Source organism: Onychomys torridus, chromosome X, assembly GCF_903995425.1.
Source record: "Onychomys torridus chromosome X, mOncTor1.1, whole genome shotgun sequence".
Taxonomy (NCBI): Eukaryota; Metazoa; Chordata; class Mammalia; order Rodentia; family Cricetidae; genus Onychomys; species Onychomys torridus.
The window spans coordinates 51,306,930-51,323,669 of record NC_050466.1 but is presented as its reverse complement, the minus strand read 5'-3'; the positions used below and the strand labels follow the sequence as shown (position 1 = coordinate 51,323,669).

General features: G+C 51.0%; 1 protein-coding gene across 1 annotated transcript; it reads right to left on the bottom strand.

Moving 5' to 3' along the window:
• Positions 1-2,358: 2,358 nt before the first annotated feature.
• On the bottom strand, positions 2,359-15,166 carry Bgn (biglycan). Its single transcript, XM_036174631.1, has 8 exons — positions 15,001-15,166; positions 7,040-7,291; positions 6,571-6,683; positions 5,839-6,052; positions 5,101-5,211; positions 4,860-4,953; positions 4,588-4,726; positions 2,359-3,712 (listed from the first exon to the last, which is right to left on the bottom strand). Exons 2-8 carry the CDS (start codon positions 7,278-7,280, stop codon positions 3,515-3,517), a joined length of 1,110 nt encoding a protein of 369 aa, XP_036030524.1. The 5' UTR covers positions 7,281-7,291; positions 15,001-15,166; the 3' UTR covers positions 2,359-3,514.
• Between the last annotated feature and the right edge of the window lie 1,574 nt (positions 15,167-16,740).

Below are 16,740 nucleotides of genomic sequence, written 5' to 3'. Positions count from 1 at the left end.
TGTGTTCATGTATGTTTACACATATTCATGCATGCCCATGCACAAGCTTGTATGCTTGTGTGTGCATCTATGTACTTCTGTCTCAGTGTGTTCATGTGTGCACATGTGAGTGTTCACCAGTTTAATGGCTGCCCAGCTGGCCTCTGCTTTGAGCCACATATGAACATGCCCACTACCCTTGGTAGCTCTGGTGTTCACAACCCTTTTCCCTTTCCCACATTGATCTCTACTCAGCACATCAGGTTGTTTTGGTGCCATGACCCTGCAATGTACTCTTCCTTTTACTCCTCATTCAATCTGTCCTAAAGTCCAGGAACTCATATTCAAACAAATGTTGGGCTAGAACTTGTCTTCTATGCTCTGTATAATCACCACCATGGTGCTTCCAATGATCAAAGCCAGTGCCTAGAATATAACCCTACTTTTCAACCCAGTGAAAATGAAGGTAGAGGACTGCTGGGTCCCAGGGACTATTTTAATGTAATTGTGGATATTTTTTAAGACTGAGTTCCATGTAGCTAAACTCATCCACGAACTCCTGATTCTCTACTTCCCAAGTGCTAGGATTAGAGTGCACCCACTTTCATTGTGATTTTTTTCAGTTCATTATTATCTAATAATTTGAAATGCATTCAATAGTAGAGTGAGATTGAAGAATTTATATATATATGTGTGTGTGTATATATATGTGTGTGTGTGTGTGTGTGTGTGTGTGTGTATATAAATGGAAGATTTATTTATTTTTATCTTAGGGGTATGTGTGCGCCCAAGTGTATGTATGCTTCTCTACGAGAGCAGCAAATGCTCTTAACTGCCTAGCCATCTCTCCAGTCCCAAGGCAGAGGAATTTATCCCAGTGGCCAAGACCAAGTGCTATGAAGATGGGGTCCATCTTTAATCATTACCTACAAGCCTCATGGGCTCCTGTCTGGGGCCTTACAGCCTTTGGTCCAGACAGTGTGGAGCTGTCTGTGGAATCCTTTTTCTGAACTTAAAACCTATGCAACATTTGTCTTCTGAGCTGCTGGTGGTGGCACTGCCTTCCTGGGTTCCTGATTTGAGACCTGCAGAGAATATCCTTGTAAACTTTCTTGAAATGAGAGAAAGCCTGAAATGAAAAGAAAGGTGAATAGCCACGGAGAGAGGCAGGAAGGGAAAACAGATGCAGTGGGGCTATGAAAGACTTGTTGAGGTGAATCCTGCCCCCAGAACACACCCTAGAGAAACACACTGAAGGCTTCATCTTTCTGTCTCTACCAGGGCTCATTGCTGCCTGCCCCTCCTTCCTACCAGCACGGGGACTGCACTGAGGACCTGACTCCTGGCCCTAGACCAGTGCCCTTGCCCTGTGTCTGCTCAGCTCAGCAGAGATTGCCAGGCTGTGGAGCACATGCCCCAGAATAGTGCTATGATGCTGCTGGGTGACATTCTATCTCTGGGCCACCACACTGAGTGGTGCCTCCCATCCCCAAAAGGAGAAACCTGGGCACACTGGGTGCATTGGTTGCCAGGTCAGGCATAAGGGTATGGCTGTGTGTGAGAAGCCACAAGTAATGCCTCTAAGTGAACCCCTTCTGGTCTGTCAACTCACCCTAGCCTTGGCTGCTCTATTTTTGCTGTCTGGCTGTCACTGCATAGGGAAGCCCTAGTTCCCATTACCTGAGCAGTAAACCTTGTGCTTAGCCCAGGCCCACTTCAGCCCTCAGAGGGTCTGTTTATTTTCAGGGCATGCTCCCATGGACCCAAACTAGAGCCTTTCTCAGAATCCAGCTGTAACCTGCTCTCAGTTCTCAGGGACCTGTGGGGTGCTGGGTGGGAAGGCAAGCCAGGCTGGCCCAAGTAGCTGTACCGTTATACTGCCTGATGCCAAGGGCTTCTCCCCTCTGCCATTTCCTAGTGTTAGCATAGGTACTAGTCACTTCCCAGGCTGCAACAGGATTCTGGAATTATTCTGTTCTCCTAATTCCATCTAGACAGGCAGCCAGGGCTCTTCTGGGGTATTGAAGTTCCCCTCCTGAAGGCAGTGGGACCTAGCTTGGTATCCCATAGCCAGAAGGTGCTTGACAAATGCTCCACTCTGGGAGGCCTGCTTTATGGGTTCAGATTAAGAACAGCTGGGGCAATGGAAGGACAAAGAAAGGATGGGGAAAGCAGACAAGACCTGGGCCTTACGTCTGGTCCCTTGGTATGTGCTTTTATAGCTCTGGGCCTGAGGGTGAGGAGGGCCTTCTTCTGAGAGCAAGGACTGGATGGGGACATGGAAAGGCAGAAGGTTAGAGGTGGCCTGAGGAGGTCTCTTGCTTCACCTCTGCTCTCCTCTTGATGCTCATTGATGTCCCAGAGAAGTAGTACACAGAGTCATATTGCACAGTGTTTCTTTAATTGAAAGACAACTGACCTTAAAAGCAGCACTCCCTCCAGCTGGGTGCAACTGCTCACCAACCCTATCACAGCAGGGACCCAGGGGTGAGGGAAAGGGACCTAGCCATCTTGTAGAGAGGGCAAGGGCCAATGCAAACTGGGGGCTCTGGTGGCCTGCTGAGCCTCTCCCAGGGCTAGGAAGCTTCCTGTTCCTCATCTTGACAGCAGAGTATGGCCCTCTTCCTGGACAATATGGACAGGATTCTGGGCCTCCACCTTTCAGCCTCCTCCGGGGCTGGGGATCAAGTTCTGGGCAGGGCAATCAGGGAGATAGTTGCCCCCAGATTTGTTTGTGCAGGGACTGGCCAGGGACCTATGAAGCAGAAAGCAGCCAGGAGATGGTCTGTGTGTGTGTGTGTGTGTGTGTGTGTGTGTGTGTGTGTGTGAGAGAGAGAGAGAGAGAGAGAGAGAGAGAGAGAGAGAGAGAGAGAGAGACAGAGACAGAGAGAAAGACAGAGACAGAGAGATACAGACAGAGGCAGACAGAGACATATGCAGAGAGATCCAGAGACAGAGAAATGTGAACCAAGTCCAGAGAGACAGCAGGGGACATATCTATTACCCTAGAAGGAAGATAACAGAGTTGGAGAGAAGGACTGATCCAGGAGTTAGTAGAGACAGGTGATGTCTGGGATGGATAGGTAATGAACTTGGGGTCACCAGAGGCCAAGGACAGCAGGTAGGGTCCAAGAGAGCTAGAAGACAGACATGGGTGAGAAAGAGGAGGAACATATGCCTGGATAGAACAGTAGCTGTGGTAGAGTGCTGTGTCCACATTTGCTAGCCCCTCCTGCCACAGACATCTGGGTGTTGAAATGGACAAGAAGAAAGATTTATAGGGAGTCTTTGAGTGGACATGGAAGGTGAGTGTTAAATCTCAAAAGCTGAGAGGAATGGGTGAGAGGACCAGGCCATATGCATATGTGCATGCTTGGGAGCCAGGGGGAGGCTGTGGTAGGGCAGTGAGTTAGTGTTGGGGAACAAAGGTGTGTGTTGGGGGGTTTTGCTTCTTTGCTTCCCCTTTCCCTGTGGAACATCTGGCTATGTTCCTCAGAGACCTTCACCAAGGCCACCATTGTGGTTACCATTGCCTCTACTTCTTATAATTTCCAAACTGGATGGCCAGGCGGTCAGTGACGCAGCGGAAGGTGGCTGGCTGCACTTCCCAGTAGGGCACAGGGTTGTTGAAGAGGCTGATACCATTATAGTAGGCCCTCTTGACTCCGAAGCCCATGGGGCAGAAGTCGTTGATGCCCACCTTGGTGATGTTGTTGGAGTGCAGATAGACCACCTGGAGGAAGAGGGGATGTGGCTGGAGCTTATCATCAGGGCTCAGTATCACAGACCACCCTTCCCAGTCTGTCCCAGCCTAGGCAGAAGTTGTTGTAGGTTGTAGGCAAGTTGAAGGGCAGATGTAAGAGGGGTCAGGCCTGCTTCCATATTTGACTCCATCAGTCACTCCCTAGTATCATTTCATGGTCACCCTTTGATGACCAATTGGTGATTTTCTCCACGATTGAGAAAAAGACAAGGACCTGAGTATGTTAGTGGGTGTTGGCTGTGGTTAGGGTACTGGTGTATGACTGAACCCAGGGCAGGATGAGGGGCTCAGGTGAGGTGTACAGAGAGTGGTGAGTTGGGATGGGTGGGGTGGGGGTTGTGTTTGGTAGAATGAAACTGCTGTAGGAAACAAACATTGATCCTGACAAGATATCTGTGTAGGAAAGATGGTACCTTAGGTTAGGAGCTCACTGGTGGTACTAAAGTCGCCAGCCACTAGAGGGTGCTCTTAGCCTGGCATGGGTTGTGCTGCCCAAGGGGAGGATGAATGTGCTTTCTACCATTGTGAATGGAGCTGAGATAAAAATTGAGGTCCAGAACAGGGTTGGGAAAGACCTAGTTTGCCCATGTGGCTGGAGACTACGTCAGTGAGGGAGAATCCCTTGTGAAGGGATCCCACAGATGGGAGTTAGCACTGCCTCAGTGCAAACACAGAATGGGCACTGTTCCAGTGAGGTCTGGATGAGGACATGGGACCCTGGGAGTAATCTAGGTCCTGTTATGCTGTCTACCCTGGGCCCCTGTAAAAAAAATGGGGTCAGGGGAGCCAGGCAGTTCAGAGGCTGGTGCCATGACCCCACCCAGTCTTGGAAAGCCAGCTCTCACCTGGAGGAGCTTGAGGTCTGGAAGGCCAGCAGGCACCCGGGACAGTTTGTTGTTGTCTAAGTGGAGTTCCCGCAGGATAGGCAGAAAACTCAGGCTCCCATTCTCAATCATCCGGATCTGGTTGTGGCCTAAGCCCAGCCTGAAGATAAGTACATTTAGAAGTCATCAGAGGCTGGAGGGGAGGAGGACTGTGGAATCGAGCACAGGGTCCTGGGTGCCACTCTATGATCTGCCCTGTTTGCTGCAACCCCCGAGAACTGCCCCAACCTCACCTGTACAGCTTGGAGTAGCGAAGTAGGTCCTCCAGCTCAATAGCCTGGATTTTGTTGTGGTCCAGGTGAAGTTCATTCAGGCTCTCAGGGAGATCTACTCAGAAGAGAGCATACTGGAAGGTAAGTGCAGTCTGGGGCAGGTAGAAGGTCTACTCTGTGCTCTAGGAAGAGAGCCCTGATCAAGTATAATGGGCAAACCCCATTCAATGCTCCTGGAGGTCAGGTATTGACACTTTCCTACCTTTGGGGATACCAGTTAGCTTGGCCTCTGAGATGCGCAGGTAGTTGAGCTTCAGGCCATCAAAGGCTCCTGGTTCAAAGCCACTGTTCTCCAGGGGATTCCCACCCATCTCTAGGAGAGAAGCCCTGTCAGCCTGGAGCCAATCAGTGGCACCCCACATACCATCAGAGCCTGTTCTTTTCTGGACTGGGGATCTACTGATCACTGGCTCTTCCCACTTCCTCTAGAAAGCAGTTTAAGAATTTGCCCTGCTAACTAATTGAAAACTCCAGCTGTTCAAGATGACTAGCTCAAGGACTCTGGCACTGTTCTAGGCCTCTGCGAGCTAGGAAGCAAGAGGAAAGTGTGGAGATCCAAAGATAAAGTCAAGGCCTCCAGAAAGCCATCCAACTCTTGCTGCTGTGGTAGTGCACTGCCCTTCTCCATTCTCTCTACCAGCCCAGTCTTCCTGTGTCCTATACCCTCCCTCCACCCACAATGATTACTCAAATTGGGGTTTTGTCAAGAGACATAGTGATCTTCTTTTAGACTATTTTTGAGACTCTTTCTTGAACTGAGCCTTTAAAGCTAGCCCAGTCTCCTTCATCACGTCCTAAAACAAGCTTCTGGAACATCCTGAGGCACACAGGGCTTCTCCATGACTGCACAGAACAATCCAGAACCCCTCTGCCCTGGATGGAAGAGATCTCCTCTACCTGGCTCCTTTATGCCTGATGCCAAGGTACAGACTACTCTCACCAATGCAATTCATGTTCCGGAGCCCGCTGAACACGCCCTTGGGCACTTTTCGGATACGGTTGTCATGGATGCGTAGCTCCACCAGGGAGCTGGGCAGGTTGGGAGGTATCTCCACCAGGTGGTTCTTGGAGATGTAGAGTTTCTGCAGCTTCCTCAGAGGGCTAAAGGCCTTCTCATGGATCTTGGAGATCTTATTGTTTACCAGGACCAGGGCCTGAGGCAGGACAGGGGACCAAGGTGAGCATCTCCTCCCTTGACTCCACCTCCCCTCTTCCTCTGCCTCCTGAACTTACTACTAATGGCACTTGAGACATCTGAACCTGTTTGGTCTCATAGAGGTCAGTCTGTGTTTGTGAGCAGAGTGCATACCAAGGAGCTGAGGTTAGCTCCAAGCTGCCCTGGGAGTGCCATCACTGCCTAGCACACTCTGCTAGTCAGTTTCTCCAAGAGCTACAATGGGATCTACTCTTTTCTGTGTTGCTCAGAGGAGCCAATAAAATGCAAAGTTTTCAGGCAAAAAGGGAACTGACCTGAGGGATTTTTAACTTGCACCCGTACTCATAATCCATGGTCTTGGGTGTTCCCAATCCAGCCAGCCTCAAATTTACCTCAGCTCCATTGGTTCCTAGCCCCTCTTCTCAGCCCCATTTGTCAGCACTCCTTCTCCTAGCCAAAGAAACATCAAACTCTTCCTAGCTCCTCAGAAATGGCAGGGGACAGGAGGAGGCTTACATAGAGGTGCTGGAGGCCTTTGAAGTCATCCTTGTGGATCTCAGAGATGTCATTATTTTGCAGGTCTAGCAGTGTGGTGTCAGGTGAGATCTCCTTAGGCATAGTCTTCAGACCTGGGGATCAGCACCATCACCAGCATAAGCCTGGCTCATCCAGTCTGTTGTCACAGTGGTGGGCACACATATTCATATGGACACACAGAGAGACACTAGTACAAATGCAGGGACTCTGAGCTAATGATTGCCAGCTTCAGAGCTTGCACATTCTACTTGCTTTTCACATGCCAGACACTGGACACCCTCAAACATTCATACCATAATACCTCAGCTTGTGGTGACTCATAACATTACCACCCCTACCATTCTACACCCCTCTCACAAGATAGCCCACGTGTCCCCTTTAGTAGGTCCTCCCAGGCAGGGCCTATGCCTCTCTGGACACTCTCACATTAAATTGCCTAGTGACTCACCCAAGTCAGAGCACTGAACAACACGCAGGTGGCAGTGACAGCCGAAAGGACACATGGCACTGAAGGTAGGTGTAAGAGAGTCCATGTCGGGGACACCTGAGGTGGTGTCTGAGCCTGAAGCCTCCTCATCATTCATCATGAGCAGCCCATCATCCAAGGTGAAGTCCCAGAAGCCCTTCTGCTCAAAGGGCAGGGCCTGGCTCAGGGCCAGCATCAAAGTGAGTAGCCACAGGGAACTCATGGTGAATGTTCCTGGGAGCAAAAAGTGAGAAGGGCCACTATGTTGTCACTGGGATCCCCTATCCCTCACAAGGGATGGCTAGGAGGCAGCAGACGGGCGAAGTATGGATAAGAGGCACCAGTCAGGGTAGGAGTGCTGGCCAGCTAAGAGGGATCCTCTTTCCACTCCCCTCCCCTTCCTGGAAGGAGTTGGTTTCACTGGGCAATGAAATGTCTTCCCAATTATCTCCAGGCTGCCCCCACTGCCACTGAGTCAGACAGAGCCTGCTCCATTGCCTGAGGGTTGGAGGTCAGTGAGGCCAAATGGAGGCTGAGAGGAAGCCTAACTATTGGACCCCTGGCCACCTGGTTAATCCCTCCCAAGAGTGAGCTTGGAAGATTTGGGTGCTATTAGTTGAACTGGGTAATGAGTGAGTCATCCCCTGCAAAGTCTGAGTCCCTCCACAGTGCCCAAATTGTGTTGTTCTGAGACGGTCCAGAGGCCAAGACATGAGGTAGATGGAAAAAGAGAGAGAGCAAGAGGGAGGGAGGGAGGGAGGGAGGAAGGGAGGGAGAGAGACTGAGAGACATACATACATACATACAGACAGACAGACAGACACTCAGACAGAAAGAGAGAGAGAGAGAGAGAGAGAGAGAGAGAGAGAGAGAGAGAGATACATACATACAGACAGACTGTGTGTGTGTGTGTGTGTGTGTGTGAGAGAGAGAGAGAGAGAGAGAGAGAGAGAGAGAGAGAGAGAGAGAGAGAAGATTGATTCTCCAATGCTGTGGCAACACCAAGCCAGAGTCTTGGGAATTAGGGCATCAGCACTTGACATCTCCCTTCCTCTCATTTCCCAGGACTCAGCCTGCAAAACTCAGGGCTCCTACATCTATCTCTGCTCTTTCTTTGTGCCCATGGCCCTGGCATCATAGAGAGGATCCCAAGGAGAGTATGCTGCTGCCAGAGTAACAGGGCAGGGTTGGGCTTGTCTTGAGGCCCCCAGGCTGAGGCAGTGGGATGGGGGTGGACTTTATGCTGCCTGAGCCTGCCTGCAGCACCCACATCTCCTGTTTCTTCCTACTGCATTCAACCACCCAAGCAGGGCATAGTCTGCAGGACAAGGCCAGATCCCCTGCCTCTCTTACAACTCCTTGCCTAAATTCATGGCAAAGGCTCAGGGTATTTTGGTTTGTTTACCCCATCTTCTAAATAGGGAATCCATGTTGGCTTTGCTAACCTCCCAGGCTTGGATGTCTGGGGTTGTCCTGGTGCATGTGTGGACAGGAAGCACTGTCTCTTGAAGACTTAAAACAGTCCCAGCTCAGGGAGGCCTTGTATGGAGCACATTTTGGTGGGGAAGCTGGGATATTTGGGGCTCCATCTGGGCTAAATAAGCTCCTCTGATCGCGACTGCTGGAGGCAAAAGTGGAAGGAACCCAGTTGAGAGAGGGCTGGGCTCATTGCTGCTTTGAAATCCTCAGCACCAGTGAGGAGGGGTTTGGGACACCCCAATTTGTTTAGGCACAAGCACTGCCTATCTAGTAGATGTCAGCCCTAGAAGAAATCTCGCTCTGTGTTGTTGCTTGAAAAGTCCCATTTATGTGTGTGTGGGGGGGGACCCCCCCCCCCCCACAGAGACCCATCCCCAGTTCTCAAGGCCAATCCTAGCTCCCATCTTATATCAGTGGACAGAAGGGCCTGCACAGAGGTTAGTGATGAGCTGCTTCCTGGAGAGAATACACAAAGGTCACACAGCAAAGCAGGGGACACAGACAAAGGCTTGGCTCAATTTCCTTTTTATATGCAGAAGTGGGTATGGTGTTGACCTCAGCTGAGTGAGTGTCCAGCCTCCCTCATTCCTCCCAAGTAGCTTCAAGATGCTCACCTAAGCCTGGCCCAGCAAGACACAGCAGATTACCCAGAAAGTCTGGGCCCCAGAGTAGCTAGAAAGACCAGTCATCTCTCAGCCTATGGCCTCCAGGACAGTGTAGGGAACTTGCCCAAGGCAGATGGACCAGAAGGGCAGGGAGGAGAAGCAAGAGCAGTCCAGAGCAGTCAGAAGAGGCAGAAGGGAGGCCAAAGAGCAAGACGGAATGGCAGGGAAGGAATGAGGAGTGAGGCACCCTCTGCACTGTCCACCCACCAGCCTGTCCCCTCTGCCAAAGCTACCCTGCAGGAGGATGAGTCAAGGCTAGAATTTATGCCTATCTGAACTACAGGACCCACAATCCACCTGGATAGGCCAGGAATCAGGGGAGATGGCATGGTAGGAGATGGAGGTGGACAGATGATCATCTTTGTGGAGCCAACCCAGATCCTTTGGAACTTTAGAGTAGCCTGGAGATCTCCATATGGCATCTTTTTCCTAGGCAGAAATCTCCTGAAAAACCTTTTGTGGCCCACAGACACTCAGAGCATGATGTTCCTCTGTAGGCACTGCAACCTGTTCAGATTGTAAGCCTCCTCCACCCAGAGAAAGGAGTTGTAGAACATTAGGTGGGTTTATATAACTAGATTTGAGAGGATGTTGGTGTAGGGCTCCACAAGTGGCTAGGAGAATGATTCAAGGAGATCCAAGTCTGTCAGTCCAGGCTCAACCTGGGGTAGGAGGCTCAAGGCCCATGCAGAGGCAGGATGGAATTTGGCTGCGTTTTCAGGGCTCAAGGCTTAAGGGGTGGGGAACAGGCAGTCTTCCCAGTACAACCCTCATTTTCACTCAGAAAACTGGCACTAGATTCAGTACCCACATTCTGCAGGAATGGGGCATACCAGACATAGAACCCAAAAAAGGGGATTCCATTAAATCAAGAGAGTGCAGAGGGTAGGCCTTCTTGATGTCTGCACCACCAGTAGTGCCACTTTATGGATGAGAGAACTGAGGCCTACAAAGATGAACTGATTTCTCCCAAGTCCCCTGCTTACTCAGCCTAAACAGAGTCCAGCTTTGGTCACTCTAGGGTCTGAGCTTTCAGTACTGCTTCTGGTCCATGAATGAGGGTAGCTTCTGGGAAATTCTGGGCCTGTAAGTGGGTAATGCAGAGACCCAGAATGGGTGAGAGAATCACTAAGTGGGGTTATGGTGACAGTGGGGGTGCTGCAGATAGTCTCATATGCCTCCCTTCCTCAACTCCCTCAAAGTGAGCCCTCACCTCCCCCATACACTGAGGAAGCAGGCAAAGTTGCAGTCAGGAAGGGATCTTCTGTGGACAGACCCTGTAAGACCTGTAGAGAGTTCCTACAATTCCATTTTACCTTTCCACTGGGACTTCCAGACCTCAGTTTCCCTTCGTTGGCATCTTTAGCTGTCCTTATGCTCCATCAAAGTGAGCTCTGAGCTTGCTGGGCAACAGCTCATCAGAGCAAAGGAAAGAAGTGGTCATCATGGTGAGCTGAGCTTGGCAACCGCAGGTGTGAACAAGGGAAGGGAACGGGCTTCCTGGAGCCTGTGCCACCACCCCAATAGGGCCCTCCTTGTCTGTTCCTCTGAAAGCCAGTGTAGTTCTTCATGCAGGATTTCTCTGGGCCACAGCCAAGCAAGACATGCTGTCAGTCTCTGAGAACATGGAAGGGCTGTGCCAGGCATTGAGGCCAGGCCAAGGGCGGCAGGCTATGGGAGCTTGCCTGCAGATGTGGGGCTGGCAGCTGCCAAGGAGCAGACACCAAGTGCAGTCTCAGCAACCTCCTCCTGGGGCATTGGGCCCTGCTGAGCAACTGTACCTCAACTGTGATAAATGTAAGATGCTGCCTTCTACCAAGTTCTGCTGGCTTCTGGGATTGTGTAGGTGGGGAAATGTGTGAATGACAGGAGATATTAGGCACTGTTTTTCCTTCCTCTGATCATCAAAGGCAAGCTGACAATTGATCTGCTTCCTTCTGCCCTCTAAGGCCACCTAGCTCCAGCCTAATATTTAAGTGTCAACCAGAAGGATGGGATGTATGCTTTCCTGTATGCCACATGGTGAGCACAGTTCAAGCCAAATTGGTCAGGGTCACATCTTACTACCTGTAGCCCTGGCACTGATAGAGTAGCTGGGCAGTCAGATACAGCTCTCCAACAGACTCGGGAGTGGGCTGTACCTGAATGCATGTGTCAGAGGTGCCTGGGGTATATAGAGGTGGTGGGTACATTGAGTGAGAACTTTCTATTGCTTGTCCCTGCCCTACTGAGAAACTTCTGGAAAGAAGCCTTACAGCAGATGATTGGAGGTACTATGTTTCCTAGTCCCTTTGCACCTGACCCATGTGTCTTCCCACCTCCTCCCACTTACTAACAAAGTCTAGGCTCCTACTCACCATGTGCTAGAATTTTCAAAGGAGAGGAGGATGCTGTCACTTCTCAATGGTGGAAAAGGAGAGTCAAATGATTTCTTTACCTAACCAACCCCTGGTGACCATGACACTTTTAACATTTGATAGGTGTCTAGTAAGCTGAGGCTAAGATAATTTGTCCCAAACTCTTCCCCACAGCCTCACAGTGAGGTAAAAGTCAGGCTGAGATGTCACAGTGTCTATCTGTCTACCTGCTCATCCTAAGCCCCACTCCTGGAGAGAGTAGCAAGGCAACAGATTCCAGATCCCAGAGAGCCCCCTTTCTTCCCATGTTTTGGGGTTCCTGAACTCTCTCCCCAATACCAGGTCCTGTACTGCTTTCCAGGAACTCTGGCTGTGGTGGGATTCAGCTTCATGCAGGCATCTGGGAAAGGCCAAGAGCCTCTTCATTTACTGTCTTCCCAGGCTGACTGGGTTCCTGGATGCTTGCAGCCAGGCAGCCACTAAAGCACATGGAAAGGCCACATCTGGGGCTTTCTGGACTTAGAGCAATAAAGAATCAGGAAGAAGGTAATTAAAGTGACCTGGAGTCCCAGATATATCCAAGGAGCCTTTGGCTGTGGGCTATAAAAGTTGGGTAAGGGACTTATTGGTCTGGAAGAGGACAGGAGACAAAGCCTTGTTCTTAAGCCCCAGAGGAGTTGGCCCAGCAAACCCCAGCTTTCCTCTGAGGACACCTGAATCTGTTGCTTTCTGGAAGGCTGGAGGATGGTCTGGGCTCTGAACATGGGACAGTGTGAGCCACACTTTCCCTCCTTGTGTCCCACCCCCACCCTGTGAGATTTGCAGAAAGGACTCTGTGGGTGGCCAAGGTGTGATATGTAATGCTGCTGGCCTTCCCCAGCCCAGTATGTCTGAGCACAAAGGACTATGAGTCTCCTGGAGGTGAGGAATGGGTAAGAAACAATGCTAGCTGCCCCAGAATTCAGCAGATAAGGCCAGAGCAGGAGTCCCTTGGTTAGCTTGTCTTTAGAGGGAGACTATACCTGCCCTGCAATCCTCAGTACATCCATGACTGGGTATCCAGGAACATTCATTCACACTGACCCTACTTCTTAGTTTGAGGGAGGTCCTGTGCTGGAGTGTCTTCCTACAACCAATTGGCCTCCATACAATGGGGAGAGCCTGCTGTTAGGACTATTGGGATGTGGAGGCCAGACTGGAAGATGGGTGGGGCATTTGAGAGCAAGGACAAAGGAGGAAGAGCAGGAGGGAGTCGTTGTCAATGTGGAGGTAGTCAGGGGGTGTTGTGGGTGAGCAAGGAAGCTGAGAGGTTGCAGTAGTTGGAGTCTTAGAGGCTGTTGGTATTGCTGCCTTATGGGGGAGGCATGCTGAGAAACCTGTGGGGCCAAGGACTAGTGACTTCTGGGATAGACTTGTGGTACTTTGTTTCTGCAGGGAGAGAAGGTGAAAGACCATGGTGGGTGAGCCCAGGCAAAAGGGAGACTAGAATGGAGTCTAGTCCTCACTCCACCCCAATACAGGGAGGATCCCAGTGCAGATTGTCAAGTATAGCCTTAATTATTCTTCTGAGGATTTGACACTGTGATTAGAGGGATATAGACATTGTCACAGGATGGCTACAGAATGTTGCTGACGAAGGCTCTTTTTAACCTCTGAAACATCCCTCTTCCTTCTATCCCGTCATGTTGCCAATCCTTCAACAGCCTAGGGCTTGTTTTGGGAGGGACTGAGGAAATATTTGGGTCAGAGTTAGCAAGTTATCTGAAATGATGGTCAGTGGCTGGCACACTCATCTGGGCCCCTAAAACTAGCAGGTCCAGATTCACTTTGCAGGCAGTAGGACTTTGACCACTGTTATGGGTAGGGTGCAGAAGCAGTGGTAGACTGGAGTCCTTTAGTGTGGAAAGTGAGCCAGTGTAGGAATGGGCCAGAGAGGCCCAGTTACCACACCCAGATAGCCAGCTGGCTATGGAGCCCCTCTGCTCTCTGGCTCAGAGTCTCCTCCTGTTGCCTTGCCCTAGTGGCTTAGAGGCAGACCTACAACCTCCTGTGAGCATAGCTACAATGCCTGCCTTCAAAGGTTCACATCATTTGGCCTTCAGCAGCCATACACAGTCATGTTCCACACAAAGTACCCCTGCCCACCCACAAGTTCTCCTAGGGAGTGGGTGGCACAGGCAACTGATCACATGTCCAGATGCCTATCCCTGGGAATCTTGCTGGCATCTAGGGAGTGTCTCCAGCTTGTCTCAATTCTAGTCATTATACAGCAGAAAGCCAGCAGGCCAAAGAGGAACACAGGCAGAAGCTCCTAAAGATGAAATTTGAGTCACCCAGGTGCTATGTCCTTGGCCTAATGAAGATTTCCTCTGCCTGCCCCCCCTGCAGCTCCCCCTGCAGGGCTCTATGACTCTTACTCTGGGTAGATGGGAGAGAGCCTGGTCCCACCCCTGGGGCAGTGACAGGGTACTCCAGTCCCCCAATCTTCACTAGACTTGGAGCATGGCCAAATGACTCTGTCTCTCCATTCCTCTCCTGAACCCCTTGACAGGCCCCTCAGGGCCCCAAGCCATATTTGTCTGTGTGAACATGGCACAATTGCCCAATATTCTACATCCATCTCATCCTCTGCCCATTCTGCATCTCAGCTCAAGAGGGTTCTGGAAACAGATAGGACTGAAGGAGGAACCAAAGACCCCCATAGCTAGGGCTCTGTGGACCCACACCTTGCCCAGGAGAGGGTGGAAGCAGGGCATTAGTCTGTGGTGAGTGTGGAATATCAGGGCAAGTTGCCTGAGGTATGCCTGGGAGCACAAGTCTCTCAGACTACTCCAAGTAAAGACTTTGTCAGTGCTGAGTTTTGCATTGGCCCCATCCTCCCTGACCTGGCTAGGTGCCAAGCCCCCAAGAAATGCTGAGCTGGGAGAGCAAGGCTAGCAGGAGTGGAGGGTATGCCTGGTCCTTGCCATGAAGGGATAGGGCTGTAGGTAGAGCCAGCATGCCAGCCACCCAGCCCTGCATCAGTGATGTTCGGGGAAGCAGCCCAGGGGAAGCTCCCTGCCCACCCCCCAGAGGCAGAGAGGCAAATCATGAGTGAATTTAGCAACTAAGCAAGGCCAGAGGGGAGAGGGAAGAAAGTTCAGGGAAGAGGGTGGGGAGAAGAGGGGATAAGGACCAAAAGGGTCACAGAGTGTGGATGAAAGGACACAAACCAGGAGCCTTTGGTGTAGAGAGAGCAGTAATGAAGCCGTGGAGGTACAGACAGTGGGACAGTAAGACTACAGACTGAGGAGGTATCAGATGGAGCAGGGCTGCTGTGGGAGCAGCAGGATTGTCAGCATCTCTGGATTAGTGAGGTGACAGCATAGCCAGGAATGAAGACAACAAGGACAAACTGAGGTCTTTATGGGAGAGTGGAGTTCGGGGCTTGAGCAGGCCCTACCTGGGGAGGGGGAAGGAGCCAGGTGCAGGCTGGTTAGTTGGTGGGCTAGGACGTCGGGCTGTCGGTGTGTCTGTCCGTCAGGCAGGGCCAACCGGGAGCAGCTGCTCACTCCTGGGCAGTTCGAGGAGAGAGGGAGACCGAGGCGGTGGGAGGGAGGCTAAAGGCTGGGCGGGCCGGCCCAACAGGGAGGGGAGGAACAGGGAGGGGGCGGAGAGGGAGACAAGGAGGGAGGGGGGCTAGTGGAGCAGACAGGGAGAGAAGGAGGGAGGAAGGGCAGCTGGGAGGGAGGGGGCAGGCTTCTGAGCCCCCTGGCAGCTTCAAAGGAAGCAATTTTCTTGTAGACGGCGGCGAGGCTGTGTGGCACCCCTCCCCCTATGTCCCCCATTCTGGCCCCTGCCTCAAGCACACTTTGAAAGGACGCACACTCACTTACTTAGGGACAGACCCTTGGTGTCTCTGGGCAAACAGACTCACAGAGTCAAACTTTCCACTGCTCAAATAGGGACATTGAGGTGCTTGCTGGCATGCTGCCAAGCAGAAGAAAGTAAGAGGAGATGAGGGTGGTAACCTTATGGCTAGGATAGTGAGTGGCCCTGAAATTCTCTCCGGTCTGAAACAAGGGGCTGTTTTGGGGACCAGAGAAGTAGAGGATTGTAGGCTTCTAGAAGTGCTTGATCTAGGCTCTTAGGGGCCCTGTAAGCCTTTCCTCCCCATCCATTCCTCCTTTAAAAACGGATTTGTCCCCAGATTCTGGAGACCTTCTTGGCTCACCTCCCTGAAGACTTTGAGAAGTTGCCAAAGCTGATCAGCAGAAGAGAAACCAAGTCCCTCATCTTCCTGCTCAACCCCTACAGAGTGGTCAGGATACCATAACCATGGTCTCTGTTGGGGGAATTTCCTTTGGTCACTTTCAGGAGTAACTGTGTCAGCCTGCTAAACCTCAGCTGCTTCTGGAGGGCCCAAATGAGTCATGGTCCCTAGTGTGGCATCTACCTATCTAGTGATGTCCTACCTCTCCTTTGCTAGTGCAGCTTCCAAGATATAAAGGTGAGAGCCCTTAGATGATGGGAGAGACTGAATCAGGGAGCCACACTGAAATCTGAAGGAATGAGGGACCAAGAGTAGGGAAGGGCAAATAAGGAGGGAAACAGAACCCCACCAGATAGAGATCAGGGTGAGAGGTGAGGGGAAAGGGTCACTACAAGTTCCCATCTGGGGACAGAGGTTCTAGTAAGGATTTTGCCTGGAGCCAGAATCAGCTCAGTGTTCAGCACTTTCCTTCAAGAGGCTTTTCCTTTGCTTCAGAGAGGAGAGAAATGGAAGAAGCTGGATATGTGTTGGGAGCCTGTGGATGCCTTTGGATTCTATGTTCCAGACCAGGAGACTGGGGAGCACAAAGGTCTTCCAGACTAAGGCTGTTGGTTTTGTCTGCTATTTAATGTGTGTGTGTGTGTGTGTGTGTGTGTATATATATATAGATAGATAGATAGATAGATAGATAGATAGATAGATAGAGAAAGAGAGAGAATGAATCTCATGTAGCCCTAACTGGTCTTCAACTGACTGTCTAAGGAAGCTGGTCTTGAACCCTGATCATCTTGTCTTTGTTTTATGAGTGCTGGGATTACAGAATACCATGTCCCATTTGGTTCCTATCTTTCAGGTTTTTCTTTGTTTTCTCTTTCCTTTTTGTCTTTTCAGTACTAGTGATGGGAGCAGGCTCTTGTGTATACCAAGCAA